Raw genomic sequence first — 16,985 nt, forward strand, 5'->3', positions numbered from 1 at the left:
AGCTCCCAGCTTGGATTCAGGAGACAGACACCCTCTCTATTTTTAAGATTAGGCTTAAAATATCCTTTATGATAAAGCTTATAGTTATAACTGGATCAGGTGACCCTGAACCATCCCCTAGTTATGCTGCTATAGGCCTAGGCCGCTGGGGGGTTCCCATAATGCACTGTTTCTTTTTGTTCACCTTATTTACTTTGTTTATACTTCACTCTGTGCTTAATCATTAGTTATTATTAATCTCTGGCTCTCTTCCACAGCATGTCTTCTCGCTCCACTCAGCCCCAACCACTCACAGCAGATGACTGCCCCTCCCTGATCCTGGTTCTGCTGAAGGTTTCTTCCTGTTAAAAGGGAGTTTTTCCTTCCCATGGTCACCAAATGCTGCTCATAGGGGGTCGTTTTGACGGTTGGGTTTTCTCTGTATTATTATAGCGCCTTTACCCACAATACAAAGTGCCTTGATGGGACTGTTTGTTATGATTTGGTGCTATATAAATAAAATTGAATCTAATTAAATAGTTAGCACAAGAAAACGTATCTGTTATAATAATAAATGAGTGCTTGTTTACTTGGTCATGTTAGCTGTGTTTCTGCCCTAAATGCAGCTTGTAACTGATCTCAGAGCAGTGAAAGCAGAGCCGCTTGTCTAGCACACTGGTCTCCCATTAAAGACCAGAGGTTTATCTGCAATACATGTGTGCATATAACCAGCTGCAAGCTGCTGGCCTCTCAGCTTGACAAGCTCCAGTCATTGTTAACGGGGCACGGACAGATTTCAGTGGCTCCGGTGTCAAGCTGCGTTAAAGAAACAATAGCTAGCTGCAACCGCAACATGGCAGTGATACAAAGGATGGATGTAAACAGGCGAGCGTGAAGCCTTATGACAGAACACAAATAAAAAGCACTGCTTCCCTTGCTTGCCTACCCACCGTGAACCTGAATTAGATACGTGGAAGAAGTGGATGGACACAAGAAAATATCCATAAGATATCTATCTTTTCTCTCTTGTTCTTTATGTGCTCAAATCTTGATAGAGAAAACTGAGATGGTTGATTTTTAATTAAAGCTTTTAACAATTTTTGCAGTTTCATAAAAAACTTGTACAGATGTCTTACATTGAGTATCATTGACTTTTCTTTTCCCCATGTTGCTCCAGCTGCCCCAGACTGTAACTCACTCTACCCGCCTTATGTACCCCCCCACCCCCCCCCACCCCCCACACACACACACCCCTTACTTGATCCCTCAGCCAAAACAGTTGCTCATGTCACTTCACTGAAGGCAAGCAAAGCCAGACTCTGACTGTAAATGCTCTGCTGCTCGATCAAAATAATGTTAGCATTTAAATCCTGGTATCAAGTTTCATTTTGCACAGTTTATGAGGTCCCGTTCTCCTTCTGTGTCAGCTTAGACATTCAGTTGCTGCATGTTTGCAGCGTTGGACATTATCGCAGTGATTTACTTTCTGATTTTCAGAAAGTCAGAATGTTTTTGAGCAACTCTGTACTGTCCTGCCCCAACGCCTTGCCAGGGTCGACAGCTGGTTAACTCCTCTCCAACAAACCACACAGATGACAGGTTCCAGTTAACTCTTTATGGTAAGTTGAAGTAGGGTAAAACTGTGAAACAAAATACATTTCCATTCAGAGGGCGATTTGACAGTGCTATAGAAAATAGCTTAGAAGCTAGATTAGCTTAACCAACAAATAACAAATATAGAACTCTACTAAAGGTTAGCAGGGCTCTAAACTAGGTGGATTAACATTTATCTTGTTTTATATGCATATAATTAATACATCATACCGACGATGCCTTCAAGGGCTGACTTGAAACTCAACAGACAGAAATCGCGCATCAAGCTTGTTTTCCCGCACAAACAATGTCCACTGCTCATGACGTCATCAGTCGATGCCGCAAGCATAAAAACACTACCCTTGTTCCCCAGTAGATGGCAGCAAAGGAACATGAAAAACTTATAAACACCAAATTTCTCAGCAAAGACAACAGGAAGACAACATCAAACAGAACACTCCCCGCCTGATACCCAGGGGGTTTCACACTTTTCTTTCCTTTACCTACGTTATCCTAAACATCAAAATAGGCTCAGTTATGCATTCATTTAACCTTAAGAAACCTTCTCTTTACTTAACACTTGAAACATTGCACACTTATTAATCTGGGGAAATCAGCAGGACCAGTTCATTAACAGGTCTGAGAAGCAGTTTGGTTCCGTCCTTCCTGACGATTCTCAGCTGAACCTTGCGTACTCGTCCATCTTTGCTGGGGTACACCTCTGTGATGATGCCAAGAGGCCAGTCATTCCTTTTGCAGTGAATGTCCTTGAGAAGCACTACACTTCCTTCTTTGAGATTGGGGTGGTCGGATGACCACTTCCTGCGGGGCTGTAGTGTCGCCAGGTACTGCTTGCGCCACCTGTCCCAGAAAGTGTTAGACAGGCTTTGAACTCTGCGCCACTGCTGCTTGTGTAAGTCCTTGTGGTCAAACTCGCCAGCTGGAGGTGGGCAGGGGCCTACCTTTTGAGTCAGCAGTGATGCGGGTGTGAGGATAAAAGGATCTGTTGGGTCAGTAGACACAGGCACAAGTGGGCGGTTATTCACAATGGCTGTGACCTCAGCCAAAAGGGTTGTGAGCACCTCGTGTGTGAGCTTAGATCTTATTTGCATGAGCATTGAATCCAAGATGCGGCGTGTGACACCGATCATTCTTTCCCACACCCCTCCCATATGAGAGGAGTGTGGGGCATTGAAGGTCCAACTGCAGCCCTGCTCAGAGAGGAATCTCTCCAGTGTCTTTTCATCAGCATTTGAAGGGATTTTGAGGTCTTTGGAGGCGCAGATGAAATTTGTGCCCCTGTCTGAGCGTAGGTGTTTCACTGGCCCCCGTATGGCCTGGAACCTTCTGAGTGCATTAATGAAGCTGGATGAATCTAAAGACTCGATGACCTCGATGTGAATGGCTCTGACAGATAAGCAAGTAAAGAGAACTGCCCACCTCTTGCTCTCAGCGTGTCCTCCCCTTGTGCGACGTGCAGCAACAGCCCAGGGCCCGAACACGTCCATGCCAACATTAGTAAAAGGTGGCTCAGTGCTGAGTCTGTCGGGTGGCAGGTCAGCCATCTTTTGAAATTCACATTTTCCTCTGAGTTTGCGGCAGACAAAGCATTCAAAAATTACTTTGTTTACGACTCTTTTGGCACCCAGTATCCAATAGCCAGCAGATCGGATGGCGCCCTCAGTAAAGTGGCGTCCTTGGTGTTGTGACTGTTCATGAAAGTGACGCACAATGAGGGTGGCTACATGGTGACCTCCAGGCAAGATCAGCGGTCTCTTCTCACTGGGTTCTAGATTGGCAGCTGTGAGACGTCCTCCGACTCTCAGCGAGCCTGCTTGGTCAAGAAAGGGATCCAAGGACCAGAGAAGACTGCCCTTTGGAATGTTTGTGTTGGATGAGAGGCACTCTAGTTCTCTCTCAAAGGTCTCCTGCTGGACTGTTCTAATGATGACTGTTGTGCTCTGGTTGAGAACATCCACTGTTGCAGGTGTGCAGCAAAGATGCCATCCCTGACACTGTTCACTATTCTTGTCTTTCCTGAAACCCTGAAGGATGTGAATCAGCACACCAACAGCCCTTGTGAGAGAACTCCAGCGTGAAAAGCGACTGAAACGCTGTGAACCAAGAGTTTTGAACACTGTCGTAGACAGTGTGGTCACTTGCGGCCGGATTTCAGGATCTCGTTCTGGCTGTGAGAGTTCAAAGGACTGTTCAACAGGCAGCATGTCAACAGGCTGAGACAAGAATGCTGGTCCAGTAAACCACATTGTGTCTTTCAGGCGGTTTGCTGGAACCGACCGTGTTGCAATGTCTGCAGGATTGTGTTGAGTGTCTACATACCTCCACTGTTGTGGCAGTGTGCTTCGCCTGATGCGCTGAACTCGGTTGCTCACGTACACATAGAATCTTCTTTTCTCATTGAAAATGTACCCGAGTACAATTCTGCTGTCTGTGTAGAATGTGACTGCATCAAATTTGATGTCGATTTCAGACATGATGGCTTCAGCCAGATTCACTGCCATGACTGCTCCACACAGCTCCAAACGGGGTATGGTGTGTTCTGGGCGTGGCGCGAGTCTCGCTTTGCTTGCGATCAGTCCTGTACGGCATTGACCATCTGCACCTACAGTTCTTAAATAAGCAACTGCAGCAACTGCCCTTTCTGATGCGTCTGAAAAGACACAGAGCTCAATTCGTTCAGCTGCAGACAAGGATATGCGGGTGTAGGCTCTGGGAATTCTTAATTTTTCCAGTTCTTGAAGAGAATCTCTCCAGCTGTCCCACAATTTCTCCTTTTCTGCAGGCAGAGGAGCATCCCAATCAGGAGAGTCGGTGGCGAGTTCGCGAAGCAGAGCCTTTCCTTGAATTGTCACAGGAGAGACGAATCCAAGAGGGTCATATAAGCTGTTCACTGTGGAGAGGACTCCCCGTCGGGTGAATGGCTTCCTCTCATCCTCCACCCGGTAAGTGAAACAGTCTGAATCCAGGTCCCAGTGTAGACCAAGGCTCCTCTGCACTGGTAGACTGTCAGCAGCCAGGTCGAGGTCCTTTAAGTCAGTGGCACGATCTTCACAGGAGAAAGCCTGCATGACCTCTTTGTTGTTCGAGGCTAGCTTGTGGAGTCTGAGATTGGAGCCTGCCAGCATGCTTTGAGTCCTTTTAAGCAGACTGATCACCTGTTCAGCTGTAGGTAGGGATTTCAGTCCATCATCCACATAAAAATCTCTGCCCACAAACCGCTGTGCATCTTCTCCATATTTACTCTGACCTTCCAGAGCTGCACGCCTGAGACAGTAAATAGCCACAGCTGGGGAGGGGCTATTTCCAAACACATGAACATTCATGCGGAATTCTGTGACCTCTTTCTCAGGGTCATTGTCCTTGAACCAAAGGAACCTGAGAAAGTTGCGGTCCTCGGGCCTGACCTTGAAGCAGTGGAACATCTGCTGTATGTCCACAGAGAAGGCGACATTCTCTTTTCTAAAACGAAGGAGAACGCCCACCAGGCTGTTGTTGAGATCTGGTCCGGTTAGGAGCACTTGGTTTAGAGACAGGCCATTGTGCTGTGCGCTGGAGTCAAACACGACTCTTATCTGAGAAGGCTTTTTCGGGTGATAAACTCCAAAGCACGGTAGGTACCAGTGTTCCTCTCCGGGTTTCAGTAGGGGAGCTTCTTCCGCGTGCCCGCTCTGAAAGATCCTTTCCATGAACGTAATGAACTGCTGTTTCATTTCAGGTCTCCTTTTGAATGAGCGCTGCAGCGAATTGAGGCGTTCCAGCGCCTGGGCACGGTTGTTGGGCAGCCGTGGTCGGGGAGCTCTGAAAGGAAGAGGAGCCACCCAGCTGTTTCCCTCGTCCTTGTAGACTCCATGGTCCATGATGCTCAGAAACTGCATGTCCTCTATGGACGGTGCCTCTGTGTCATCATCCTTTGTTGTCTGAAACGCATCACTGTCCAAAGTGTTCTGTATTGCCTTTGCATGACTGCCTCCATGCAGGATGAAGTGTGAGAAGGGTTCAGTGACACAGTATCTCTCCTTCACCGTGTAGCTGTTTGGGCATGGCTGAAAGAGAGAAGGGCGTCCGTTTCTCAGCCCATTGGTGTAGTAGGAGTGGACACGCGGCGGCTTGTGCATGTCCCCAATACACACATCACCCACAATCACCCAACCCAGATCCAGTTTTTGGGCGTAGGGTGCATTGTGTGGGCCGTTCACCTGTCTTCTCACCTTGTGGGCTCTGATTATGTCCCTGCCCAACAACAGCAAAATGGGGGCTTGTGGGTCGAGATTGGGGATGTGCTTTGCGAGATGTCTCAAATGGGTGTGGCTGGAGGCGACCTCGGGTGAGGGAATTTCCCTCCGATTGTTTGGGATTTCGTTGCATTCAATCAATGGTGGCAGTGACAGCACAATGCTGCCATCCACAGGTTCCACCATGAAGCCACATGCCTGTCTACCTTCAGTCTCTATTGTTCCCGCACATGTTTTCAGGGAGTATGGTGAGGGCTGTCCTGAAATATTGAAAATACTGAAAAACTCTGTTCGTACAAGTGATCGGTTACTTTGATCATCTAAGATGGCATACATACGGACTGCAGCATAAGAGTGGTTGGCTGGGTATACCTTTACCAGACATATTTTCGAACAGGAGCGGCCTGAGATGTCCTTTCCACACACCTTGGTGCATGTGGCCGAGACAGGAGTCTCCCCGCCATTCTCAGGTGCAGGGTTCTCTGAGCTGCTGCCTTTCAGTGCTGGGCCAGGGTGTAGCGCTGCAACATGCATATTGCTTCCACATTCTGTGCAGCTTACCTCATCGTTGCAGTTTCTTGCCAAGTGTATGGCTTTGCAGCACTTGTAGCACACTCCATGTTTCTTTAAGAGTGCCTTTCTTTCCTCTATGGGCTTATCTCTAAATCCACGGCATTTGTGGAGAGGGTGGGGCTTGTTGTGCAAGAGACAACGTTTCGCTGGGTCCTCTCTGCTGGTGGACTTACTTGCAGATGGGGAGTCAGAAGGTGTTAGTGAGGTATCAGGAGACACTCCTGTCTTGAGAACAGCTACTGCCCTCTGGCTCTCTAACTTTGATGCAGGCTTGTGATAACCAGACTGTTCGTTGCTGGATGCTGCCAGCATGAAGCCAGGATCATTTCGCATCCTTGCCTGCAGGCACACAAAGTTCACAAAGAAGCTGAATGGGGGATAGGTGACCCTATGTTGTTCCTTATAATTAAAACCTAATGTGAGCCACTTCTCTTGCAGGTAGAATGGCAGTTTCTGCACAATAGGGTTAATCCCGCGGGGTGTGTCTAGATAACTGAGGCCGAACAGGTCCCCATCAGCCTTTGCTGCCTGTATTTCCATCAGTAAGTCCCCCAGCTCTCTTAGTTTGAGCTCATTCTTGTTCTGCACTTTGGGAAAGCTTTCCAGCCTTTTGAACAAGGAGTTTTCAATTACCTCAGGTGCACCATAGTACTCATTGAGCCGATTCCATACAGCCCTGAGTCCATGTTCTGGGTGATTCACGTGAACAGTTCTTATGCGTCTAGCATGTTCGGATGAGTCCTTGCCTAACCATTTTACAAGAAGGTCAAGCTGCTCACTAGCTGAGAGGCTGAGGTCTCTGATAGAATTCATAAAGGATGCTTTCCAAGCTCTAAAGCATTCAGGACGGTCATTAAACTGCACAAGCCCAGTGGAGATAAGCTCACGCCGGGCCATAAATCTGACAAGGTCTGATATTCCTCTGTTTTCATCAAACTGAGCATGTACAGGGCTTCTTTGTTGGTGAGCAACACTGGGTAGTAAGTGGGAATTGTCTAATGGTTGGTTATATGCAGTGTCACTGTAGTCATTTCCTAAAGGCTTCTGCATTATTTCAGGGCGAGGTGTCGTTTTAGGCACATAGTCAGTGTGCTGTGATTGTGGCATTATGTGGTTCTGCTGATGGGGTAATTCACTCGCGGTGTGGTAAGAGGCAATGGGATGGGCATATTCAGGGGTCTGAATGTCTGGGATGCTGGCGGGAGTGCTTTCTAATAGCTCTGCTGGAGAGTATTTATCTGCTCCCTCAACATAGTCCTTTGTGCGTACCTTTGAATTCTCGGTTGGCACATCAATGTCGCTGAAAACCTGCTTGAATTCTTCTTGCACAGCTGCCTCTAGGACGTCTGCTTTGGCCGCTGTAGCTGCAGCTTGTTTTTCGAGGCGGACTCTATTCAATGTCATTTCCAAACGCTTATTTTCTAATTCCAGTTCTGCTTGCTTTAATTTCAGTTCATTCTCTTTTGCAGCAAATGCCACTTCAGTCCTTGCAGCCTCTGCTTCTGCCCGCGCCTGAGCAGCAGCTAACTTCCTAGCAGAGGAGCTTGAAGACCTTTTAGATGAGCAGGCTGCGTCTGATCTGGTTTTTATGGATCGTGTGGTCGAAGCTTTTTCCGACATCTTGACGCTGATTTTAATCGTACTTGCTTGAAAAGACAATCACGTTACTGTGATTCTGTCAGGTCCGTCACTCACACGGTGTCGTTCTGTCCTCCAGTTGCGAAGATCAACCCGCCAGAAGACGTCGTTTTACTGTACTGTCCTGCCCCAACGCCTTGCCAGGGTCGACAGCTGGTTAACTCCTCTCCAACAAACCACACAGATGACAGGTTCCAGTTAACTCTTTATGGTAAGTTGAAGTAGGGTAAAACTGTGAAACAAAATACAATTCCATTCAGAGGGCGATTTGACAGTGCTATAGAAAATAGCTTAGAAGCTAGATTAGCTTAACCAACAAATAACAAATATCGAACTCTACTAAAGGTTAGCAGGGCTCTAAACTAGGTGGATTAACATTTATCTTGTTTTATATGCATATAATTAATACATCATACCGACGATGCCTTCAAGGGCTGACTTGAAACTCAACAGACAGAAATCGCGCATCAAGCTTGTTTTCCCGCACAAACAATGTCCACTGCTCATGACGTCATCAGTCGATGCCGCAAGCATAAAAACACTACCCTTGTTCCCCAGTAGATGGCAGCAAAGGAACATGAAAAACTTATAAACACCAAATTTCTCAGCAAAGACAACAGGAAGACAACATCAAACAGAACAAACTCAAATGTTATAAAGTTTGTATTTTAATTCCATGTAGCATTTTTGTATTGATTAGGGGCCATTTAGGATCAAATCTGATTATATTTGATGCAAAAATGACATTAATGTAGTCTAGGCCAAATGTAGCCTTTCTTTCAACGTCGTTACCACCAAAAACAATCATATGATTGCAACGGGAAGTAAAACCACAATTTCCCATGACCTTAATATTGACCTTAATATTAATATTAACTTTCTCTTCTAATCAAAGGTTTATTAACTGAATCAATAGTTTTGGTTAGTCTGTAACCAAACTACAAAATTAAATCAAGTGTTTAATTGCAAATTGTTATGATGTGACATTTGAGTATGCCAAGTCAAGAAACATGAATATAATAGGGGAAATACTGGACACGAGGTCTTTGAGGTGTAAACAAAATAAGGATAAAATATTATTTACTAGTATTTCTGAAAGTCTTATGTAGCCCTGAATCTCACCAGCCAGCTATAGCTTATTTTTCCACCAATCAAATATGTAACAGGTTTTCAGCTAAAACTGCATTTTGTGCCATCTAGTTGTGTCATCAAGAATTGGCCATTATGGCTATTGCAATTATTTCAGTATAATACATGGAAGTCAAGCACAACATATTTTTATAATTACTATGCAATGAGCAATTAAACTGCTCATGCTAATGGCTACATGAGAGCTAGGATATAGCTGAAGCAATGACACTGGGGTGTTGCTATACATGAAGCGCTGCTGGAGTTCAGACTCTCCATTAATCAAACTGCACATTTTTTGTCCTTGAATGCTTGCTGTATGCACAAAGTGCTATACACTTTGCTATATGACCTTCCCTTGCTTAGCCCACTATTACAGGATTTGCCGTGTAGCTGCTGACAGAAGTGAAAATAAAATTAATGTTAATATCTGAGCACTGAAACGGTACCTTCTATTTTTCTTTTTGGCATAACAGTTAGTGACTTGAGTGTGAGTCAGGATTTAGACAAGTAGGAACAATGTGCATACCCCTGTGCACGCATGTGCGTGCCACATGTACAGACACACCTGCAGGTTGCACACCTTGCAGGGTTAAATAGTCTTGCTTAGACATTGTGGATTATAAAAAAAAAAAAAAACTGTTAATTTCCACTTTTATCCATTTAATTCACTGCTAAATTCAGGAGCTTGTTAAAGCTGAGCTTTAATGGGGAACAAGAGTTCAATACTGGAGTGCATGCCCCAGTAAAAAGGCCCTAGAGACACTAATAATTCAGTGCTCAGTGGGTTAGACCTCATAAATCTCTGGAGCTCATACTGGGTCTTCAGTGCCACTAGGAAAGTCCAAGATGTCCAAAACACTCCCCTTTTTACTTCTACCAGGCTATCATATGTTCCCAAATTAACTTGGCAGGCATATAGACAAAAGTAGTGCAACCTTAACTAACCCAAAAATAAATATCTGAAAAGCTATCGGAGCATGCTTTTCTTTGGTGGGCTCCCTGCAGTAGCTGTTTGTGCACACGGCTGAGAACTTTCCATATGGCAAACCTGTGTATTCAACTGGACCCGACCTTTAAGTGGGAGCTGCTGTTTGAAATAACTCTGTGTAGAGCAGTTCTTTCCTGAGGAAGTCCACTAGTTGTTTTAAATGTTTCCTGTTAATCACAAATAAATATTTACATTTAAATGTCTGTTTTGGATAGTGCTGTACAAAAATAGAAGAGCAATGAGAGAAAAAGACTGAAGACAGATGAACAGCTTCAGGAAGTATATAAGTAATTTTTGCCACCAAACCTCAAAGCTTAATTATTCCCGTGCTTCATTCTGCATTTCATTCTCCAAACTATTCAATAAGAAACATTAATAAGCCACATTTTGCACTGAGGGACGTGTGCGTTCATTACCAAAGACACACACACAGACTCAGTGCTGCATACACCATCTCAAATACTCACTACCAGTCACTGCTGAAAATAGTCACGCACAAAAGCAGCATTTCCTCCTGTTTATACGATCTGTTTTAGGAAATCACTGCTGCGTTTCATAACATATAAAACTATACTTTGAACTGTATTTATTAATGTCAGGAGTCTGTGATTGCTAACAAACAAGCTAAGGTGAGGAAGTCAAAGCCCTGACACACTAACACATTTTTGATTTTGGTCTTTCCCTCATGTAGAACACAACTACAGAATGCAACCAGCAGTCTGCAACAATAAACCGCATCAGAAACAAAGATGCACATATGTGCTCAGAAAAAGATAGAGTGTCCACACATACTGCCATACAAAAACTGAAAGCGCACACACGGGAGACGACATTAACACACAGGCTGACGCTGTGAATTTATGCTCGCACACACTTAGAGTGTGAAGTTCGGGCTCCAGCAGGTTCCTCTGATCCTTTATGTGTTTCCTCTATTTTTAGCCACCTCATTAAACTGGTGCTAATGATTCTTTGCCGTGTAAATGGTCTGATAAGCTAATTATTGGAGGAGAAAAACCTATTTCCATCCCACCCACTTGAAGGCCTCTCCGACTCACTGCTCCGTTAAAACCTGAGTGATTAATGGCAAAGGGTCGGCATGTGCTGTGTTTTTATTGTACTGTAGAGAAATTACCTGCATCCACCAAAAGTGGAAAAATCAGCGCCGTGAACATGAGGGATGGGCTCACGCTGATTTATTGTTGAGTGTTTCAGACACCCAACCCAACAATGATGCTGCTTTTTTCTTTTCAACAAACCCCGCCCCCGGTGGATGTTTTAGCTGATTTGACACAAACGCGTGACGCTCCAAACATCGAATCACCGAGATAACACATAGGTCCTATTGTCCATGCCTATAATTTTCCTATGACCTTCAGCTTGAGGTCAAGGTCACCGAGATTCAAACTCGTGCAAGAGTTTTAGTAGATGCATGTATGGTGTGAATCTCAACATCCTAGGTGACATCGTTCTCAAGTTACCGCACTCACAAGATTTTCATAAAATTTGACATCTGATGTTGACCCAATTATGGCAAAAATTTATCAGGTGATCTGGGAGTGACTGGCCATCTTTTGGGCAAATCTGGTAAATATTGGAGTGGCATTTTTGCTGTAATATTGTTAACAAGCAAACAGAAAATACAGACCAACAGACATACCAAAAACAATACCCCGTTCCCCCCTCCAAGGGCAGGGTAAATATATATTCAATCAAATATAGAGTTGAGGTGTGCATCACTATTCCATTTTAGAGAAGAGGATTAGAATAAGATTACGGAAGAAGACTGGAGCCAGAAGTTACCCTGCGAGGATGAAAGAGTGAAGACGTCATTTACGAGCTAATGCCAGCTAGCTTGGTTAACAGGCTGCATTCCTGCTAATTAGTGCTAAGTAACATACTAATAAAATGCCAAAAATCCCCCCACCACCCCCTCCCCAAACTGAAACTCAAACTTCTGGGATAATCTGCTGTCTCTGTGGTATTAATTACATATAAACCCTACATGGACATGCTCCTGCATGTACAGCAGACCTGCGTAGACCTTACCTTACAGCAATTTGCCTCTCTGGTCATCAGATCAGGCTCTTTAACTATTCCACACTATTAATATTAAATCCAGAGGCAACCACACTTTTGAGGTTGCGGTGACTAAACTTTGGAAGAGGCTCCCTCAGCCCGTTGGATGAGCTGACGTTATTTAATGAATTCCTTAATCTTTCACACTTGAATTTTGACTGTAGTTCATACCAGATGCATATGTGGAAGTATGTATGCAATAAATTCAAGACTGGATGTCAAACTGCATGCTTTTCTGTTGAGGTATGTAGACTTGTCTTTGACCTTGGAGTTCACCTCTAATCTCTTTGGAAGTTGTTCTGGGCCCTTTGGTTACCATTCGTACTATGTGTCTTTTCAATTTGTCACCAATTTTCATCGTGCGGTCACGTTCAGGGAAGTTTTTTTCAGGGATGCAGGTGGGGGCATGTGTGTGTGCGTGGGGGTGGGGTGGGGTGGGGTGGGTGGAGCCTATCCCAGTCCTGTCGATCTTAAACTTCTGAATAATTATACGACTGTAGTCACAGCAACAAGGTGCTTGGAGATGGTCTTGTAGCCTTTACCTTTAACATGATTGTTAATAATTATCTCTCTCATATCCTTAAACTTAAATTGCAATTTTAAAGTGTTTGAAAATTTACAATATTTTTTCGGGTGATGCAGTGTGGTTCATCGCTGTTGATAAGAATAAACTTGTGGTGTTTTTATTGTCTTTGTGAGTTTGTGCCATGGCTTCTGAATGTTTTATGATACTCTATTTTTTTCATTGTTCATTTCTACAAGCCAGATGTGACAGGAATGCGCACCCTTGTACTGCAAAGCCTCCCTGTTCTGTGGTGATGGCAACACAACAGCAGTTACAACACTGGCACATTTTTATGATTGTGTCCTAAAGGAGCACACAGAGCTGTCGGGAAATTTCCTTTTCATTTACAGGTCTTTAGGATTGTTGAGGATTGCTTAAGGTTGATAGGTTGTCAAGTGGGCACCCTCCATCTTCAGTGTTTCATTGATTAGCTCACTACATCTCCTGAGGGCTTCTGGCTTCCCAAGCCCATCCCTTCTTCCCTTCATCCCTTCACCTGGTTCCTGCTGTTATCTTGTTGGGGCCCAGCAGGGGTCGTTCCTTTTGATCCCTTTTTTTAGCAGCTTGATGGTACCCTCTACACCCACCTCCACAGGGTAACTTTTGCCTGCTTTACTTCAGCTCCCAGTTCAGCATAGTGTAGCTTCGTTTGTTCATATGCCTCCTACACTTAGTCTTCCCACTGGACAGTGAGTTCTATGATGTAGACAACTTTCAGTGTAGGAGACCAGAGTGTCGCCTGGCCTAAGACTCTGGTGGAAAGATGAGTTGCTGGACGATGTCTACCAGCATCTTCCAGCCCTTGGCCATGCTGAGGTATCTGGGTTGTGGCTTGGAGGGATAATGCTGGGGCCGTTTTTGTCCTTCCTTCATAAAGGCTATGATCCTGAACAGTGAGCAGTTTTCCTATAACTGATCATCTGTTGACTTTGTTTGGTTTTCAACAGACTTCTTAGAGTGAGGAAGCCTGGAGTATGTTGCAGGGTGCTGACTGTTATGGATGAAACTCTGCCAATCTCTCCAAATCCTCTCCACTGTGATCCAGACTCTACTGACATCATTTCTGAAGGAGGTATTTTAATGGATGGTCTCAAGAACTGACCTCAAAAACTTTGGGCTGTTAATGCTTTACTGTTGGACTACCTGAAAGCCATCTTCTTCTTCTTACTCTTATTTTGGCTACTCCCTTTAGGGGTCGCCACAATGGATCATCTGCCTCCATTTCATCCTTTCCCTATCATCCTCTTCTGTCACACCAACCCTCTGCATGTCCTCCTTCACTAAATCTGTGAACCTCCTCTGAGCTCTTCCTCTTCTCCTCCTTTTTGGCAGCTGCATATTCAGCATCTTTTTTCCATATATCCACTTTCCCTCCTCTTTGCATGTGTCAACTGTGTCAACCTTGCCTCTCTAACTTTGTCTCCAAACTGCTCAACTCAAGCTGTCCCTCTGATGTACTTATTTCTAAACCTGACCCTCTTGGTCACTCCCATTGAAAATCTCAACATCGTCAACTCTTCCACCTCCAGCTGTTTTTTTTGTCAGTGCCACCGTCTCCAACCCACAGGTCACAGCAGGTCTCACTAGCATCATGTAATCTTGTAAGCCTTCCCTTGACTCCAAGTATTTAAACTATCTCTATCTTTGCTTCACTTTTCCACCCGTCTCCCTCTCATTGACACACGTGTGTTCTGCCTCTTCTCTCCTAAGCATACCTCCACCTCTCCAGGCTTTCTTCCACCTGCTCTCTACTCTTACTACAGATCACAATGGCGTCTGCAAATATCATAATCAATGGAGACTACTGCCTGACCTCACCTGTTAACCTGCCCATCACCATTGCAAACAAGAAGGGGCACAGAGTTGGTTCCTGATATAATCCCAATATAATCTGTCGTTCTGACGGCATGTCTCACCACCATCTCGCTGTCCTCATAAATGTCCTGCACCAGTGAACCATAGCACAGTTTCCATTGGCACCCTGTTGACCAACAGCACCAGAGGTGGTCATTGTTAACCAGGACCCCAACTGAGCCAGTATGGAAATCTCATACTTTATGATCCACATGTTTGATTGGCCAAGATTTTACCCCAGATGCCCTTCCTGACACAACCCTCCCCATGTACCCAGGCTCGGGACCGGGACTAGGAGTACACTGGCTCGTGGCAGCCGCGTGTGGGCTGGCTTGGAACAAAACAGAAGAGACTTCTATCAAACCTGCAAACTTTTAGAATTACAACCATGATTTTTCTGACCACTTTTTCTCCTTCTTGTGGTAAGAAACTGAATTCATGAGTCATCTTTGAGCAAACAAGTGACAGATGAGGGTAAGTTCACAAGCAGATGTGCAATGACTACATGAAATCATACTAAAAAATATTGCAATTTATCCTGGAGGGGATATGAATACTTGTACTAAATTCTATGCCAATCCATCAAGTAGATGTTGAAATATACTTTACAAATTTGACTACTAGTCATCTTGGAATCATAGACATCTGCCCCATTTTTTTTTTTTTTTTGGCGTGGATCAAAGTGTTGGATACATGTATAACAGCACAGGTTTGTGCACCATTCTACAATGTTATTTAAATATTAAATTTAAAGTATGAGTACTGAAAGAATAGACAGCTAAATATGGAGAAATCCGCACAGTAAAAAGGGGGTAATGAATAGAAATAGTAACCATTAAAAAGTAACCAAACTGACAACAAATGAAGAGAATGGTATAATACTTGAAATGGGCTGTTAACATAGTAAGATGAGCTCTGTCACCTGAGCATAATCATATTCTGTGGACAGCATCATGGTAAAAGCAGGTCTGTGCTCAGTGGGCTGTGCTGCAGTCACAACCATGAAGGAGGTAATCAGAGGACATGTCCAGACATGTGATCTGGCCATGCTGCAGATCAAGGATCCAGAGGAATGCACGTTGAATGCATGTGTTGAGGGGTGTGGTGTTGGTGGCGGCCGTAGTAGCAGACCGTGCAGAGGTTCAGCTACTGTATATGACTGTTGGAGGAGAGTTGTAGGTTTACAGAGGGGCGTCTGGTGAGAGGATGATGTGAAGGAAAGGTTGAGTTACACTGCTTTAAATCATGTTAGGATGTTTTGTGTTTACACATGACATGAAGTTTTCATTTTTCATTGGTTCCCTACACACACGGGTTCTCTCTCTCTCTCACACACACACACACACATTTAGGGGTGTAACTGTAGACACTTGAGTGCTGCAACTGTAATAAGGTCAGTGAATGACATCTGTGTAACTGAGAGCCAAGGTGGAAGAAGCCTTTCAGTTACTTAAAGCACCAAGAAAAAGACATTGTGAAGAATGGGAAAAATTTATAGGTGCTATTTTTGTGGTACATAAGCTACCCGAGGGCAGCACAGTGGAGTGGTGGTTAGCACTGTTACCTCACAGCTAGAAGGTCTAGGTTCAAATCTGCCCGGGCCTTTCTGTGTTCTCCCCGTGTTTGTGTGGGTTTTCTCTGGGTACTCTGGTTTCCTCCCACACTCCATGCAGTTAGTGGGGTTAGGTTAACTGGTGATTCAAAATTGCCCATAGGTGTTGGTGTGAATGGTTGTCTGTCTCTCTGAGTAAGGCTGGTGAGCTGTACAGCGTGTACTCTGCCTCTCACCCTATGACAGCTGGGACAGGCTCCTGTGATCCTGATCAGGATAAGTGGAAGAGAATAGATGGATACTGTAAGTTATCCTTGCTTTGCTTTAAAACACCTTATAGACTTTTGCAGAAAATAAGAACTGTGGATTATGCTTCCTGTCATTTAGGAATATATTTTATGGTCAACATGATCAGAAAGAACAAAAGCAAGGCAGCTGCAAACCTATACTTGAAAGCCCTGTATAATACTCTTAGCTTTAGAAAATATTTGTTGTTGAGTCATTGCAGTTCTTCAGTATTATATAAAGGTCTGTGGGTTTGTTGATATTCTGCAATCTTTAAATAAACTTCAAGGAAAATCCAACAAGGCAGATTTTCTTGCACATAAACTGCAGGCAGCTCATGGAGAATCAGGTTGGGATATTTTCTACCATTGTCCTCTCTCACATGTAGGACACAGTAGGTATGGCAAAAATCATCAAGTACTTATTGAACTTTTAATTTAAAAAAAAAATGTATTTTTGTTCCTCGCCTGACACCTTGAAGTGTTTCCAAACAAATGA

General features: G+C 44.4%; 1 protein-coding gene across 1 annotated transcript; it reads right to left on the reverse strand.

Moving 5' to 3' along the window:
- Positions 1 to 5,707: 5,707 nt before the first annotated feature.
- LOC115773028 (uncharacterized) lies at positions 5,708 to 7,833 on the reverse strand. The gene is made up of 2 exons (XM_030719523.1): positions 6,420 to 7,833; positions 5,708 to 6,075 (listed from the first exon to the last, which is right to left on the reverse strand). Exons 1-2 carry the CDS (start codon positions 7,800 to 7,802, stop codon positions 6,034 to 6,036), a joined length of 1,425 nt encoding a protein of 474 aa, XP_030575383.1. The 5' UTR covers positions 7,803 to 7,833; the 3' UTR covers positions 5,708 to 6,033.
- Between the last annotated feature and the right edge of the window lie 9,152 nt (positions 7,834 to 16,985).

Source organism: Archocentrus centrarchus, chromosome 22 (assembly GCF_007364275.1).
Source record: "Archocentrus centrarchus isolate MPI-CPG fArcCen1 chromosome 22, fArcCen1, whole genome shotgun sequence".
In the NCBI taxonomy this organism is placed as follows: Eukaryota; Metazoa; Chordata; class Actinopteri; order Cichliformes; family Cichlidae; genus Archocentrus; species Archocentrus centrarchus.